The sequence below is a fragment of the Ceratosolen solmsi genome, unplaced genomic scaffold, assembly GCF_000503995.2.
Source record: "Ceratosolen solmsi marchali unplaced genomic scaffold, CerSol_1.0 scaffold47, whole genome shotgun sequence".
NCBI classification, from domain to species: domain Eukaryota; kingdom Metazoa; phylum Arthropoda; class Insecta; order Hymenoptera; family Agaonidae; genus Ceratosolen; species Ceratosolen solmsi.
Window position 1 is genome coordinate 9,534,132 of NW_011948419.1, and position 19,442 is coordinate 9,553,573.

A 19,442-nucleotide genomic window follows, 5' to 3' on the forward strand; every position below is an offset into this window, starting at 1 on the left:
ACTTGAACATGTTACAATCGAACTCCTAGTCGATTTTTTATCTAATTGCTTGATTCAATAATGTATAAAATTGTAGTCATCCTTCAAAAGCAATTAAACTCTATATAGTCTGTAAGTTATATAAAAAATTATAAAATTTATAAAGTGATTCTTATACATTAATTAAACGAGTTTTTACTAATAAAACTTTAGGTTTCCAAAATTTTAAACTATTCATTATAAAAAATTAGAAGTAGATTTTAATAATATAAGAAAAGTAAACCAAATTAACATTACTTATAATATTTTCATAATGTATTATTAATAACATTCAATTTTATCTAAAAAATTTATAAATATATTCCTAAATATATAAAATAGTAATGATATAGAACAATGCAAACAAAATAAATTATTAAATCACGATACCAAAATAATTTCTTAGCTTTTTAAGAATTTAACAAATAGTTAATAAATTAATTTGTGGAATATACGGTTTAATTTATCAATACTTAGTTCAAATTATTATTCATCGACTCGCCCTTCTTTGTTACTAACCTGGGATGACTTCTGTAAGTTAATGCAATTAAGAGCTGTATTTTCTGCAATATTTATTTCTCTATTGTCTTGATCATTGATAGAGAAAATTGTCTTATAAATTAATGAAGCAAACAATGCACCTCCTAATGGTCCTAACCAGTAAATCCAATGATGACGCCAATAATTATTCCATATTGCAGGGCCTAACGATCTCACAGGATTCATACTACAGCCAGTGTAAGGTCCAAATGAAGTAGCTAAGGCCGTAACACTTAAGCCAAATTTTATAGAAACCGCGTCAGTGTCCTGACAATTTCGAACATCCCAAATAGAACAAGCGATGAACATAAGAATAGCAGTAGCGATACCTTCTATCAAAAGTCCCTGCATTAATGATACATGTGGATGAAGATCCGTAATGCAAAATTCATTTAATGAGGAGTTTACACTTGCTTTCAAAAATCCTATAGGTGTAATAATCTGTGGATGACAAAAATAATAATTTCTTTTAATCTTTTAAATATTTCAACAATATAATAATGAAATACTTATATAAATTAAGATTCGTCTTTATTTTTTAATTTTTTTTTATTGCATGCGAAAATATAGTATATATAGGAGATATCTCATAAAACAAACATAACACGTCGAATAAAAAAGGTATATGATGATTAATTTATATACCAGTATAACTAAAAGGTACAAATTAATGGTAACGATAATAATTAATAATATAGTCAATGAAAATGTACATATAACATTATTTGCTCTTTGATATTAATTCCTCATAACAGCCTTAAAACTCCCACTTTATCTCTCTCCATTTCTTGTCTATCAGTTATTACACACTTGGTGTCCCTTTTCTTAATTCCCAATTCTCAATTATAAATTACTTAGCTCAGATTAACTTAATGCATTACAAACTCGTATTATTATTATCAAATAGTATAAAAATAAAGATAAATTGCAATAAAAAAAATAAATTGTATTCAAAACATTTTTTAATATTTTAAATTACAATATTTGCCAAAGACGCTATGTATCTAAAGTATGTATGGAAATATATACAGTTGTAATGTTAATTACCAAAGTGTATTTTTTTCACTCTTCCTCATTATCATTTTCCACTTCTCTTACCAATTTCATTCTTAATATTTTCTTTCTCTATTCAAGGCATTCATTTTCACTATATGTATGCTTTTACTCTTTAGTCTTTTTGCGCGTGGGAAAAATCCATAATGCGCTAAAAAAAAGGGGGACTATATATGTATATAGCTCAATTTTTGTCTTTTCTTCATTGTCTTAATTTGAAATGCAGGATAGATATTAACCAGAATTTTGGTATATTTATCATCGTAAATTTTTTCCCTGTACAATGCCACTCTTAATATCACAATATTTTCGTGAATAAAAGAGCTATAGTCTTATATTTATTCTACCTTATACAATTAAATATATTATGATTTTATTTGGTATGCGCGCAAGACTCTAAAACATTAGTTCCTTTCTATAAATGTAAATATATCGTAGATTTAGGTCTTATATTATTGCAAATCTGTGTTATTTTATAACGTAATTATAAATTTCTTTTCTATATAAGTCGATTATAATATAATAAAATATAATAAAATAATTAGATAAAATAATATAATAAGAATATATTTTTTAAATATCATTCTGTAGTTCCCCATTGTTCGAAATTGAAGCATTTTCCAAGACTTTGGTTCTTGGAAAGGTATAAGCCTTCTAGTTGTCAAAATTTGTATACATTTGATTCCGCGAATTCTCAAATATTCCGAAGCCTTACTTTCAAATATCCTACAATGTTTATCTAGTCCCATAGTAACGTCGTTTGGAATTCTCAAAATTTCTAAAGCCTTGCTTTCCTGGAGTTCGCGAAACTTCTATAGCCTTGCTTTCCTGGAGTTCTCGAAATTTCTAAAACTTTAGTCTTGCACGTCATGCAAGATTTCCGCATAGCAACATCTATGCATTGTTGTCATTTAAGTAAGTTAAGTAAGTTAAGTAAGCAGTTAAAGGTACTGACTGCATTACAAGAAAGTATACGACTGTGAAAAGCACGGTATACTTTATAATCATTCGGGCCAAACGTCCTTTTAGAAGTGTGCACATATTCCTGCTAATATTTACAACAGTAACAGACGTCACATTATATAAAACATTTCGGCCACACGTCATCTCCAGGAATGTGTGCATATTCCTGCTAATCTTTACAACATTAGCAGATATCAGGTTATGTACAGAACAAGGGGCATACTCCTGAAAAAGGAGTGTTTAACGACGGTTGGACCTTTCCCAAATGTCTAACGACAGTTGGGATTTTCCCAGATGTCTAACACTTGGGAAATTCCCGAAACTCAAATTTAATTAAAATCACCATTTTATTTCTACAATATTGCAGGAACTATATTACCTGATATTTTTCTTATTTAATTCTTAATTAGTTTATTATTCTATATAAATTCAAAAATATTTTTATCTATATATTAGACATATATAATAGCTAACATGGCTAAAAGAAAAAACTATTAGTAATAAAAATAATTTCCAGAAAATATTTTTAAAATTAACTTTATTTATAATAAACTAACAATATTGTTACACAATAATTTTTATATTTCTAATTTATTTGGTTTTAATATTTTTTTAGTATTATTTTACAAATATTGTAAAAAAAGTGATATAACTTTCAAATATAATTTGAAGATTATAGATTGTAAACAGAAAATATAATATATCAAAATAAAACGTTATCATGGTTATGCTAAATATGTAAATTTAAATATAATATTTATATAAATAATTAAATTATTATGAACCTTGAGTAAGCCAAATCCAACTATAGTTCCAAATATTTGTGCAATGAAATAAAGGAATGCTTCGTAAACAGTTTTTTTTCCAAGTATTACAGCACCAACTGTTATTGCTGGATTAATATGTGCATTACTGATGTGGCCAAAACACTAAAAAAATTCAAATGAATTTTCAATTACTTAAAAATTAATTTATTAAAATTTGTTTTAATAATATTGCCATTTTTTTAACTTTGCTTCGCTTTATATTTACCATAAATTATGCAATGCATTACAAAATATAAGAAAGTTGCATACAAATTATTGAAAATTTTTAAATGAAAATGTTACTTAAGTGAAAGAATTAAAAACAACAAAATTCAATAAAATAACATTATAATTACATTGAAATATAATCATATTCGATCATAATCTAAGATGAATCTGAATAATCAACGTCTCTTTATAAATATGTTGTGTGTTTTTCAAAATATAGTGTATATGTACATATGATGTAATATATACATATAATAATAGATATACAAAAGGAAATTTTATATATATGTGGAAGCATGAATGTAATTCTGCAAATAAAAGTAATTAGAATATAAAAAACTTCTTCGCATATGGAAAAATGCAAGTGTCAACGATCGATAATAATATTCCATACATCGATTCATGTATGTGTGTATATCTATCATTAACGATTTCAAACACAGTAGCTAATGCAGATACAGCGATGCTATGTTAAATCAAAAGTGCACATGCTGCTTTATAAGTCATTATAAGAATTAAATTAAATGGAACATTACAGCTGCCATTTGTTTTTAACTGCTCTTCCCGAACACATTCGTTCGTATAGTTTTTTTCAAATAGTTGTCTCCGTTCCTAAAGACTATCCTAAAGATTGTATTTTTATCAGGTGCATAAACGTGTAGTGCAATATTAAGTTTATGTATGTACAAATTTGTAAAATCATAGTAGCAGTCTTATTAATTTAATCGTATGGATAAATTTACATTCTGTCATTAGCAATAACATTTTAAAATTATATTAAGACTAGATAACCTATTTTCAGGCTAAATATAAGAGGGGGCTCAACTTTTATAGTAATTAATCAACAATTTATTAATCAAATTTAATGCATTTATATAAACTAAATAATAAATGACAAAATATATAAAATTTATAAATTTTATAAATAATTGCCCTAATTACATGAACAAATTTTTTTTGAAATTTCGGGATTGTACACTAATAAAATATAATCAGATTATTTTTATTTACTTTTATTAATTATTTTTGCATTTATTATATATTTTAAACATTTTTAATTTCTAATAATTGGTAACTATTATAAATAATAACAAAAAAAAATAAATAAAATTTTCTAATTTAAACAAAACAAATTAAAAACTATATTTTATGCCACTTGGGTTGTTATTGTTTTATTTTTCATTGAAATTATAGGTAATAATGAAATAAATATCTTCTTTCATCTAATGATTAATGAATGTTTTATGAAAATAATCGAAAAAATCATACTAAAAAATACAAAATTTTGAAACACGTATTGTGGGAAAAACGTTAAAAACCCACTTTTTATATAGATTATTAATTTATAATTATGTAAAGAATTTATTATAAAAAATATTTGAAATTTAAATAAAAATTATATTTATATTTATTCAGTTATAATAAATAAAATTTTAAGAAATATTAATTATTTTTAAATATTACTATGTCTTTGTTTAGAATTCCAATCATCCGGTGGTCGAAGGGCCATGATAATTGGATTTGACCATGGCCATCGGTTGGCTGGTGGGAGAAAATGTGCGGGCAAGTGGAATTAATTAAATATTTAACACATTTGCTTTTCGTGCTGTTCATTGCGTTTTACTTTACAAACTATACAATAATGATTCTAATTTGGTGATCAGAATCGTTGAGATCTTGCATTTCTATGCTGGTTGCCACGTGGTGTTGGCATGTACTACATGCAGAGGTAGATCGTCTTTACGTAGTGTGCTTAATGGTAAATTATTACACTAAGAAGTAAGAGGTCGTAACTGTCTTGATACTTCTTTGTGTAGTGACATGTGATGATATCCTGATGAGGTCTTCTCACTGGAAAGGCCTTGTTGGCCTTGTGCTAGATGCACTTTTATTGGAAAGGCCTTGTTGGGTTGTGCTAGACGCACTATTCTTGGAAAGGCGTTGTTGGCCTTTTGTTACTTCTGTATTAGATGCTACTGATACTCACAGCAATGCAGTTGCCTTGCCTGATCCTGTGATAAATGCTTTGATATCCCGCTTCTTGTCGTCGTGTACGTTCTTGTAATGAGGTCAGCACCCTTGACTGCTTGTTAATTGTTGCGCATTTGAGAATTGAATTTGTATTACTTGTTATAGCTTCACTGTTTTACCGTTTCTGATTGACTACCTTATAGCTGTAAACTTTGGCCAAATAACTTAATTACAATGAGCCCCTACAAGCCTGTTGAATACGCTGACGAAGCTGAAGGCATGTTCGGTCCGTGGCGGCTCTGCTGAGAGATAGCGACTGTTCCACGGCGGTCCTTCTAAGACGGACCGTGATCCGTGCCATGGCTTCTTCAATGAGAGAGTTTCACGGAGAGAGATCGAGGCTTATCGCGTGCTTGATTTATATATCTACGCGACAGTTTAGGTAGATGGTAACAATGGATAGATGTTGCTATGCAGAAACTAGATTAACTTGCGGATGTTTAAGAATATAGCTTTAGAAGTTTCGAGAACTCCAGAAAAGCGAAACTTTAGAAGGTAGGAGAATTCCGTGCTGTTTATTGTTGTTATGTTGGTTGCTATGCGGAGACAAAATGAACATTGTAGGAGGTGTGAAATAAAAGCTTTAGAATAATCGAGAATTCTGGGAATCAAAATATTTACAAAAATTCGAGTTTAGAAGGACTATAAAATTCCGAGCCAAAGGTCTTGGAAAGTGCTCCAATCTTGAATAGTCTTCATTGTCATTAATTTATGTGAATTATATTATAAAGAAACAATTTTCTATCAATTTTTAATTTTAATTTAATATCTTATTGCCAGAAATATTAATAGTGAAATTTATTTTAATATAACATGAACAAACTACGATATAATTATACGAAAGATGCAATATTAAGATTAATTAATATTATTTAACATTTTCTATTCTACGTATTAATTATTATTATTTTTAGAGACACTCGCAAGATAAATACCTGAATAATTATTAAAACTGTTAGACCAAAGTTCAATGTTATTTGAAGATGACTAGGTTGCACAGTTAAACTACCAAGGCATCCTACGCATCCTAAAAAAATCAACATAGCAGTCCCTAAGAACTCAGCAACAGCATTCGTAAATATATCTTTGGTCGAAAAATTTCCATGAAACATTTTTTTTAATTCTGTAAAGAAAAAGATTTTAAAAATTTGCTTCTTTGATTTAAATAAAATATTTAATAATATAATACATATTACTGAAATTCCCATAAATTTTAAAAGCGGCTAAATGTAGTATTCCAAGCTCTTTTTCAAAGAAACCAATAAACCATAATTTAATTCTGGAACCAATAGCATTCTAATATTTCAGAAACGTAAGATATGACGTCCTCTTTTTCGTAATAATTAAATAAAAAAATTGTATATATTGAGCAACTAAATACTAACATGGCTTACTACATATTTGATCAAAGCCACTATTAAATCTACTATTCCAATAAAATTTATTTACTTATAATAAACAACATCATTTATTTGACATTCTACAACTGAAGTTTAATTTTCTTTTGGACATAAAAATTAATTATTATATTACATAATTCATTTTTGTTAAATTTAATATTTTGGATTGCTTATATCCAACATCCGTACCACAAAAAGTAATATTTATTTATTTAATGTAAACAAAATTAATTTTTTGTAAAATTGGTATATAAATTATAAAATTCATATATATTTTTAAGTCTATCGAGTAATTTATGAAACTATGTTTAAATTCTGAATGCACAATTGTTTTTATATTTAAAAATTTTAAATATTCATTAACTTAGTTATAAATGCTTGAATTAATTAAAGAAAGTAAAACATTTTTAGGAGTTTAACAATGCATCGGCAATCTTACTCTATAACATATTTTACAAAATCCAAATTAATGTATTTTATTATGTTTTAATTCGAAAAATAACATAGAAAATATGTCATACACATACGAAAATTTATTAAATATGTTTAAACAACCGTTTATTCGCTGTGAAACATAGATTAATTGTTGAAATATAATATACTAATCAGTCTTATTATTTAAATCAATTATCATTCTATAAATGAACTTTAATAAAATTTATTTATATAAAATTCTCGTAGATATCGCTGATTAATTGAAATAAGCACGTTCTTATGCTGTAGAGCTACTAATTTACAAAAGCTATATATTACTAATACCTCAAACAACGTATATTACAATGTATACCTTGTAAGAAATTGATTTATCAAATTCAGTTTCTACGTTTTAGACTAATATTCTTCGATCAAATAATTGAATTTCATTTTATCAATCAACAAGCTTTCTTAATATACATAGAATAAATTGCTATTATTTAGTAATTGCTTTATAGTACTTTAAAATATTTGATGATATTTTAGATTCTACATAATTTGTCAAAAAAGAATTATTTATATGCTTCTCATGCATTCATTAAATGAAATATTTTATTATAAGTTTACGGTAGTTTTGATAATTTATTTACTAATAATTATATGTACAATTATTACGAATTTTTAATGAATCTAATTGTATTATTTAACTCGAAAAATATATTCACAATTTATGTAAATAATATTTACATAATAAAATGATGTTTAAAGTTTTATAACTTTTAGCAAAATCTAAGAATATTTAAACAACATAATAGAATCTCTTTTTGTGAAAAAGAATGAATTAATAATGATTTAATATTCGTATTCTACCGTTTATATTTTATTACACTTTTCGTTATTATCAATGCTGATGACATTAATTTAGTTTTAGAATTTTTTTTTTAATTCAGAATTTTGCTAGCTTAATTTATTTGTATTTTATTGACCATTTTTAAACATAATTCATTACAGTATTTACATCAAAGATGCTAAATTTTGAAATATTTTCAATCAATAATTTCTAACAGCGTGAATTTTTTTATTCCCCCAAAAAAGTGATGAAACAGTAAAAATCTATACGTTAAACTAATTATAACTCGCTTATCAAATTGAAAATGAAAGATATTTCTGCACTCCCTGTAAGAGGGCACTTTATGCGCATCCAAACATGTGAAGCACATCTATTGAATATCTTCACTCGTGTTATTTTTTTTTTAGTTAATACTTCTAATAATCTATCAGCGACGTTTTATCTAATATCGCATCACAACAGAAATTTGAGATGATAATTTTGTAATCCAATCCACACAATCTTCACCTTATCACTGTAATTGTATTGAAATCTTAATAGCGAGTGGTCAACAATATAAAATTAAGCTGTAATGCATTTAAATAATATTTTAATATCTGCTTAGCTTAAAAATGTAATATTTTTTTATATTTCTTAATATATGCATATCTTGTGCCTATATATGTACAATTACTTGGTTACATTAATATATCTAATTATATACTTCATTAATATATTGTTATTAAATATTGACAAAAACACGTATTTGATTTAGATTATGACGTAATACAAAATTAATATCTTAAAAGTATGATAATCTAAAATTATTAATATATATAAAATAAGATTTTTAAATTAATGATAGTAAGTCTGTTGTTTTTCATTAATCTAAATTACGCTTGAAAGAATTTAAATAAAGAAACAAATTTTTTTAATTTATACATGATAATATGTAATGAAATATTTATAAATGAAATGATTAATTTATTATAAATAAATTGAAAATATATGAATTTAATTAAACAAATTAAATACATGAAATTTAAAAATTTATTCTATGAAAATATAAATAGTTATTATATTAATAAGCAAAAACAAAATTTAATATATACATTTTTATTAATTCCTAAATTTATTAATAACTTGGTTATGAAAATCACTTTATATTTTCTGCAATATTTAACCACATATGATAATAAAATTTGAATTTTCAATTCATCATTATAATAAGTTATATTATAATAAATTTCTAAAATAATTATTATTACTTTCCAGATTCATAGCTAATTTGTTTTTTAATGAAAAAAATAATAGTAATAAACTTCTATTTTCTTTTTATGTAGAAAAAAGTAGAAAGTAAAAGTTAAAATTTATATTAAACAAATATTTTCTTTATTATTTTCTTTTATATATTTACCTGCATGAAACTATTTCTGTTTTACTCTTCCTATTTTCTATATTTTTCATATATTTCGATTCAAATGTTTTATTAAATCAGAATATTTTCAAAGCATAAATCTTTTGTACAATCCATTGTTGAAATTTCTAAAATATACAATCCCATTTTGTCTTTTAAATTTAATAATGTTAAAACCCATATATTCCAACATATTTTATATATATTTTTAAATAAAATTTTTTTTTATAGTAAGAAGATAATATAATTATAAAAAAAGTTAAATGCTTAGAAACAATATAAAACTTTTTTATTTTGGATTGAATCTTGCTTATATGATGTTTTTAAATTAATTTTGATTTGTTTTCATAACGTTTTACTGTATTTAATTACTACAAATCATATTTAATATTACAAAATTTACAATATTACTAGTTCAATAATAAAAATGTAACTCGCAAGACATCAACTAATTTATTGCTGTTATTAAATGCCATACTAATAAATATGAAAAAAATTAATTAAAATACTTGAGGTTTAATAACTTTTGTTAAAAGGTAATTTAATTGACTCAATTTCATATTAAAATTTTTATTATTTTCGAAAAAGGTTTTTCAATATTAATTATTTTAAAATATCTATCACGATTAAAAATATTCAGATGTATTGACAATTATTAATTTATAACCTTAAATTAGATTTTTAATGTGTGAAGAGATTACTTTCATTATATTTTATATCGAATATTAATCTGAAGTAAATGAAATTTCAAATTTTTTAATGGGATTTCCACTATTTTATATAGATTGTATGAATTTTTTACTATCAGATTAAATTACTTACTAATATACATTTACACAAAATTGTATTTTGATCTCTTAAACATATTGAATTCTCTAAAACATATAAATGAATTTTTTGATTATGAGTAGTAAAAAATAATATATTTTCAATACATGTTCAACTCAAGTTACATATGTAGAGTACAACTCAACTTGGTATACATGGATGGATGGATGGATGGATGGATGGATGGATGGATGGATGGATGGATGGATGGATGGATGGATGGATGGATGGATGGATGGATGGATGGATGGATGGATGGATGGATGGATGGATGGATGGATGGATGGATGGATGGATGGATGGATGGATGGATGGATGGATAGATAGATAGATAGATAGATAGATAGATAGATAGATAACTTACGGAAAGATAAAGTGGCAGAAGACATATCTCTATTGGTACTAAATGAAGAAAAGTTTCAATTTTCAATTGAAATATATTATCTGTATTTAAATCAATAGTCAAGGACTGTACTTACATAAGATTTTATACAGAACCAGATTGACCGACACTTCAGCAAGCCATTTAGGACTACAATAATAAATATTAAGGAGTGCGCTCCGGAGCAGTACGGTGACTCTAACCAGCGAAGATATCTAGGAAGGGGTCGCCACTATATAATAATGACGGAGGAGGGGGATCTATTCTAATATGTCAATATTCAAAATCGCTGCTTATAATCTGAAAATCAATCTGTTAAGATAAATTATATTAAGATAAATTATCAATTTATATTTTAAATATAAAAATATTTGAACTAAAGCAAAATAAACATGTTTCATACATTATTATAGAAATTAATTCATAAAATATTAACGTTCTTTTTTAATTTAATCCCATTACATTAATAGACGTTTCTAATAATTAAATTAATAAATATAGATGTAATGTTTAGACATAGAGAACTATAAAATTACTGTTTGTTACTTTAAAAACAATGTACTATAATAAATAACATTTCATATTATATATACCATTCAACACAAAGTTTAACGTTCGCTAGTGATTAATTAAAATTCGAAACAATTTTTTTAATCAAATTTGTTAATCAAACATACTACCTTCAAAATTTAATGTTAATAAGTGAAATAATAAATATAAATGATATTGGATGTAGACTACTCTAAGCAACGATTATTTTAAAAATAGTTTTTATAAAATTTAAAAATTTTCTCTAATTTTGTCGAATTAATTTTTATTAGCTTATACTGTATATACATAATTTAGGATTAGCTATATTTTCAATAGGTAATTCGTTTCCTAAATTGAAAATAGATGTCAACAATTAAGAAATTTTTGTATAATTTTCAACAGTTACATTAAAGACAAAAAATGAAATAATCGACATAATTGCCTTCTATAAAATATAAAAAAAATTTAAATTACACTCGAATTCTAGTTATTTCAACTATCAATATTTTAAAACACATCTTTTTAAAATGATCTTAATTATTGTTACATACTTTTTCATGAAATAATGCACATTAAAGTAATTTGTAACAGCCAAAGGTAGATTTGAATCTTTCAATGAAGTGATTGCTTTATGATGAATATGATCTTTCAATACATTACGATCTTTTTTAAAATTTAATATTAAAACATGAGTAAAAATTATTTAAGCACTATTTCTAAACAATAATTAGAAACTGCTTTTTTTATATTTGAAAAATTTGATTTTATTATTATGCTTGTTATAAATATCTGATATTAAAATACATTTCATTTGACAACACTTACTCTATAATGATTCCTTATTACCAGAGTAAAGCTTTTTAAACCAAATTATAAATTCTATTTATTTTTATTATTTTATACTTTTTATTAATTAATCAATCAAATAAATAGTTTCAGATAATACTTAAAACTGTCGAAATTTAATCTTTATATGTTCATATTTCATTAATCACATCTTTTTATAATGCCCATCATATTAATTTGTAATAATCGAAAGATTCTAACAATTATTTTTATTTTAAATATATTTTAAACTTAATTTTTATTTCAATTATAAATAAATTTTATAAAATATATTGATTAAAAAATTATAAATTTCACTCCACAGAGTATTATTGTAAATTAATATTATTTTTTAAATAGCTTCAAAATCATTCCATACTAAATTTATTTATATTTATTAGAATTTTAAAAATATTTATTTATATTTATTATATTGTTTTAAATATTTATTAAATTTATAATATTTTTAAAAATATTTATCTATTTTTATTATATTTTCAGATATATACATTTTAATTTGAAATGTTATAACTACATGATATAACGGTAAAAAATAATTGATGAGCCACTGAAATTTTGAAGTTAATGTGAGTATCTCAATGATGAATAATGAACAGAAAATAAATGATGAAAGAACAAAATTCTACTGATTGCAATAATAACTAAAAATGTTTTTCCTTGAGGTCACTTCACACTCTAGGTTTAGTTTTCAAGTTTTAGTGAAAACAAACTAAAAAATACTTATAAAAATTGTATGACAAATATAGATTGGTAGTCTGCATTGATATAGAAGATTAGAAATATCTCCAATATATAAATCCTTAAGCTAATAAAGGCAATAGAATACGTTTATTATGTATCCAGAGAATCTATACTTTATAAAATTAATAATAGGTAGCTGTCGTCTTAATTTCGTACTTTAATTTTAAACGGCATTGATTTTGTAGCATTATCATTGCACATTAATTAAGAAACTATCTCCACTGTAGATATCAAAACAAAAAATCAGAACAAAAGTCATCATTATTAAAAAAATATATTAATACAGCTATATAATTTATATTTTTATTTTTTCTAATTATAAAATACAATTATATATATTAAAATATAAAAAAGTTTTATATAAAATTAATCATAATCAGTATTATATACATTTTAAATATAAGTAGAAATTAATTATCTAAATATTTTATAATGAAACTAACGATAAACTTAGAAATGTCTTATAAGAAAATATTTAAAATTTAAAACAAAATTAAAGAATCGCAAGTATTTATGAAACGATATTTACTAAATTAGGCATACATATCTCAGACTATAAAATTTATTGTCATACTCTATTAATATATACAATCGTTAATTGTCTTATTGTCTAATAAATGAATTATTTAAAAATGTTAACTAATCATATACTTTTAGTTCTTAGCATATTAAGTCTCGTATTATTCTCAACTCACATTTTTAATGATTCATCATACAATGAAAAGAATTAATTATCTATTAAAGTATTTAAAAATCAAAATTAGAGAAGTTATAATATTACATAATTGATACATTTTATATAAATTAAATCCAAAAGCTTTATAGGCAGTAATTTGTATATGTCTAATGCAGACAAGCTTCTAATACCGGATTTTTTAAATTTAAATTTCGAACAGATACACCAATACATAGTAAGACTTATAAAAAAGTATAAAAACAATTATATACTATTTACGAGCAGGATGTAAAGTGTTATAATAGATGTCAGTTCATTAAAAAAGTCTATATAAAGACAACCCGAAGCTGATATATTAATTTATGAATGCACATGGTATATGAGAGTAAGCAACTTGATACTCATTTTCATGAAAAAGTCAAAATTCGCTATTAAATGCTGAATTCCAATAATTAAAGAGTTTACAACGTTAAAGTCGTATCATAAATTGTCTATCATTGTTCATAAAAAATGTATATTTAACGAAAGAACATAATACATTAATTGTTAAGGAATTTTTCAACTTTATAGCTAATATAACTCTATCTTTATAGCTAGTTTTGACATAATATAAGAAATATACGATCTACTTGTAATCCTTATCTATTTTATTTAGTATGTTATTTATGATGCTCTATCACTAAGAAATATTGTTCTTAACAAAATAAATTTCATCAAATTTACTTTCTAGTTAAATGCCTTTCTTCTATTGATACATTCTTTAAATCATTTCAATAATAACTATAGTCTCACAAATACATAGGAATAAGCTAAAGCTCTGAAGCAATTTCTCGTTAGTATATCTTTTTTTAAGAATCACTATTTTGCTCAGATGAATTTTTTATTCTATTATTCCTATTACTTTATTTTTGAAGTATATGCAATTTCAATTTTTACGAATAAAAAAAGTTGTTGAGTACAAGAATTTATATCATAGACTTAATAGCACCACTCCATTTTATCTTTTATTTTATCTTTAATGTAACATTTTTGTTGGCTGGTTTTTGATGCGTATGTTGAACTTTTAATTTTTATCTAACTTCTATTTAATTTGAATAAACGCATTTAAATTTTGAACTAGTCTTAAATTAATTTAAGTTGGTATTGTATAAATTATTGATACCTTTGAAGAAATAAATATTTTTAATTTAGATTTCATACGTTTGCCCTTCTAGTGCATAAATATTTATATATAGTGTTTAACGTTTGTATTATATATGAGAATAGAATATTTAAAAAAGATAATCAAATTTCTTAAAAAAAAAAATTGATTGAAAAGAGCACTGAATAAAGTCATGCATTTAAGTTTTTAATTGCATACATTACTCTTAGCTTAATGCATGATTTGCATGATAAATATCTGATAGGTATAATATCTTATATTTAATTATTATAAACTTATTAATTTTAAATCAAACCAATAAAATATCTATATTTAAATAATAAAAATAATTAGGTATTGATAACTTAATTAAATTATGTAAAGGATTTAAAAAATTTATTTAATTGTAATCCAATTAAAATTTTAATCTGTAAATATACCTAAGGTATTGGTTCATTTATCAGAAAAGAGAGTCTATGTATATCACCAAAACTATAACACATAATGAACTAACAGTAATAGTAGCAATATCGGCAAATCCTCGAAAGCAAGGCAGATTTGTATCGATATATCTATACAGCCTAAAAATTAAAGAATTGCAGTTCTTATCATCTTAGTAACGCATTTTTTAATATATTCCAACACCGAGCTGTCTTCTATACACTATAAAAATAATGAACAATAAAGTGATTATATTATTATTACAACACTTGTTTATTATATAAAAAAATATTATACTATTATAGCAATTATTAATTACATAAAAATTTTTTGTATTTAATAATAATGCATTAATTATATTATGAGTATTAAATGAAATATTAACACTTTTTAATTTTAATGTTATTGTTGGCGATAAAGTTGGGGGTGGGGTGGGCTAAAAATCAAAATACTCTCCAACATTTTAACATATTTTTAAGACTTATGTTCTTTATTCCCTTATAATGAATGTTTTGACATGTTTTGCGTACTGTATTTATAATATATTTTTTGAAAAAAAAACTGTACCAATTTTCTCGCAATCAACAAAGTATTCATCCATTTAATTGCTTAACTTTATTTCTAATTCCAATTCTTGCGTACTCCAAAATAATGCAAAATTCTTTGCATACTTATTTAATCTTCGAAATTGTATATATACACATATTTAAAAACCGTGAAATATTAGTGTTTTCTTCTTTTATCTTTAGCAAGTTTATCAAGCTTTTTAGTCCTTGCCTCCTAATATTCATTTTTTTTTAATTCATTCAACAGTCTATTCATTATATTAACTGATATCACAAATATTATTTAAGCAACTTAATTTACACTCTACTATTTAAATAAATCTAATTCCATATGTCAACTACGTATTACATTTGTATTTCCTGAATTAGTTTTCTTTTTCGGTTTCATTTATTTGTAACAAGTATAATGAATTAAAAAATAAAAAATATTTTGCATTATTTTTGGCAATAATTAACGATAAACGATATTTATAACATTATACAAAATAAATTATATAGATCAGAAAATTTACATTATTTTTTTAACATCTATAAATTTTATTTGTATCATAAACTGCAATTTAAATGATATTATTAAAATTAAATTTTTTTTATAATTTATTATTCAAAAACTTTATTTATTTAAATAAAATTATTTATTAAGATTGAATTTAGTGTGATATATAATCTACGTATTTCAATAAAATTTTTGACCCACACGATGGAATTTTTCATCTTTATTTATAATTGCATAATATAAAAATCTATAATTTGCGAAATTTCTTTTCGGAGGTAGCAATTAAAATTTCAGTTTTTAAAATAATTTTAATAAAAGTAAATTAATTTATTTGAAATATACACAAATATCTTTGAAAAACATTAAAAAAAGGTTCGATTAATAATAAATTTATATACTTTTTATGGTTTTTATGATTAACTCAAATCTTTTTTTGAAAGCTTATTTCTTTAAATAAATAAAAAATACAATATACATAATAATATGTATGTAGTGTTTATAAAAATAATTGAAAAGTGTTTATAAAAAAAAGGAGATTTATAAAAATAATTAACGTATAATGCTACTAAACTATTATTTAAAAATTAATTGTTATTTGAAAACTACAATGAAAAACATATTGATATAATTTTTAAATAACAATTCATATGGTACATTTATAGTCATCAAATTGTAGTTTACTATACTACATTTTTATTTTATATTTAGAATCGTTATTATTCCTTCGAGAATGTAAGAAAACTCCCAGCTCATTAGACATCTGGAAAATTCGAGATAAGAGTTCCAAAAAAAGCAAACTCTTGACTACTGTCTCGGATCAGACTAGAAGCCTCCCTGTGATTGTGAATGGGGGCTTGCTGGCAAATGGAAGGGACAATGCAATAATTCAACATTGCCTTGGATGTAGTGTCTTTCCCATTATTGAGTATAATAAATATAATGAATAGTCAGTGGTCTATGGATGTCGAATTGAATGTATGATACAATGAATAGATGAGAGTTTCTTCAATTAATATGAGCGACAAGAATCCTGTAGGTGTATTCTTGGTAGCTTGGTGCTTGATTCTCCTACTCGTAGTTATGAACTCGTGGTAGTAGTGGGAGATTCGCGCTGATAAGGGGCAGCGATGATGCCGCCGTTGCCGCTGACGAGAAGAGCTGTAGCGGTCTGAGTGAGGGACGTCTGTGAGACGTCACTGATAAGGAGGCAGCGTGGTTCTGCCGTTGCCGCTGGCGAGATGAACGCTGTAGCGGTCTGATGGGGGGAGGATATCCGTGTCACGTCACTGCTTGACGGGTGGGAGGATTCCTCGTACTGTATACCGCGTATTGCTGCTTACTTAGTTGGCGGAAGCCGTGTATTAGTGATCCGTAAGAACGTGTGTAATAGCATAGCTTACGTGTGTAGAGTCGATCTCAGTTGCATTGATGGTACGTAAAAACGCGTGTAATAGCGTAGCTTACGTGTGTTGAACTCGATCTCTGTAGCAGCGTTGGTAGGCCGAGTGAGCTTGGCTTCCGTTGAACTGAAGTCGATCTCTGCAGCGTTGGTGGGCCGAGTGAGCTTGGCTTCCGTTGGGTTGGAGTCGATCTGTGCTGTGCTGGGTGGCTGAACTAGCATGGCTTACGTTGAGCTGGAGTCGATCTGTAGAACGGCGATCCGATCTTGATGAATGCTTGATTGAACTAGTAAGAGAGCGAGAGTGTCAAGCGCGTCTCCTTAAATATCCTAGTACAGGCTTGCGATTCCGGTGAATTCTGGATCACTCTTGTCATGCTGATTGTTAGAGTGACGTCACTAGAGTCTAGCCTTGGAGAGTTCGTCGGCCCTCGTTAGTCGGAATTGTAATGTAATATTCGAATATTTTGCGTAGTGAGGTTTCCCGATTTCGCTGAATTGTGTTTATGACTCGGCGCGCAAATGTTTCTAACTAAGCACAGGTGTCTTTACCTCTTCCACTTTGTTTAACGCGTAAAATTGCTGTAATCCGTAACAACTAACTAAGGAATAAACATTCAAACGCGTCCCGGATTAACTAAATCTAAACAATTCAGCAAACCTTCGAATATTTAAAGAAATACAATTCATAAACACATCTGGCGAGAACAAAGGTTCAAGTGTCCAGTAAAAACATGTCATAAAACTAATTTGACTCGACCATGCCACAAAGTATCTATCGACAACTCATAAAACATCTGGCAGACAAGTCATAAAATTAGTCTGAAAAACACAAGCCAGATGATCCACTCAAAAACCACGCTATACCTAACTTTCACAACACTGACCGACCGCAACGCGCATGATTATCAGAAATGCATGCGATGATACTAGGATGGAGAGGGAAAAGCGCGGCATCAAGTCCCCCGTCATGGAGGGAAGTTGAGCAAGGCCCGCTATCATTGGAGCCTCCATCTTGAAAAGACTCATTGGTGGGAGACCCCACCACTCAAGAACGCCTTGATTAGAAATACCATAAACTAAAGTAGACTTCTGATTGGACACACTAATAAGACTAAATCTCATTGGTGACGCCATAATCGACAACACAGCTCTGATTGGCGACACCAAAAGAGAGGGAATTCTCACCGACCACCGCGTGATCGAGAGAAGGCTTTAAAAAGACGACGCCGGTAAGGCACAAGCACTTATCTTATCCTATCTAATAGAAAAAGGACAAGTCAAATAAACGCAGCCAAACAATCAGAAAATCCAAGCTAATCACGCAAAGTTATTCTATGCAACACAAGTGCTAGATAATAAAACATACACAACCAGAAGTAAAAAAGGGAATCGAGAACTACGAATAGCAGTTCGCACAGTATACATAATCAAACTGCAAGGAGCTGTTCGAGGCAAATTCAAGAAACAACACAAAACATAGCTAAACACAACGTGCAGAACTATGAGGTAACGTTCCATTCCTAATTAATACATAACTATAACAAGCCATACGCGCCAATCTGCAGATACGTAAAGCTACCTGTAAAACATAAATACAAGCAATTCAAGCAATCGCCACGTGCTCATATACAAAGAAGCGCAGAGGTTTACAACCTCGCTCTTCTGTGTATATCATTCCATCTACACGTGCATT

The 19,442-nt window shown here is 26.0% G+C and overlaps 1 protein-coding gene across 1 annotated transcript; it reads right to left on the reverse strand.

Moving 5' to 3' along the window:
* Nucleotides 1-11: 11 nt before the first annotated feature.
* On the reverse strand, nt 12-6,759 carry LOC105360701 (aquaporin AQPAe.a). The gene is made up of 4 exons (XM_011497683.1): nt 6,575-6,759; nt 3,360-3,503; nt 538-999; nt 12-109 (listed from the first exon to the last, which is right to left on the reverse strand). Exons 1-4 carry the CDS (start codon nt 6,749-6,751, stop codon nt 101-103), a joined length of 792 nt encoding a protein of 263 aa, XP_011495985.1. The 5' UTR covers nt 6,752-6,759; the 3' UTR covers nt 12-100.
* Nucleotides 6,760-19,442: the final 12,683 nt, after the last annotated feature.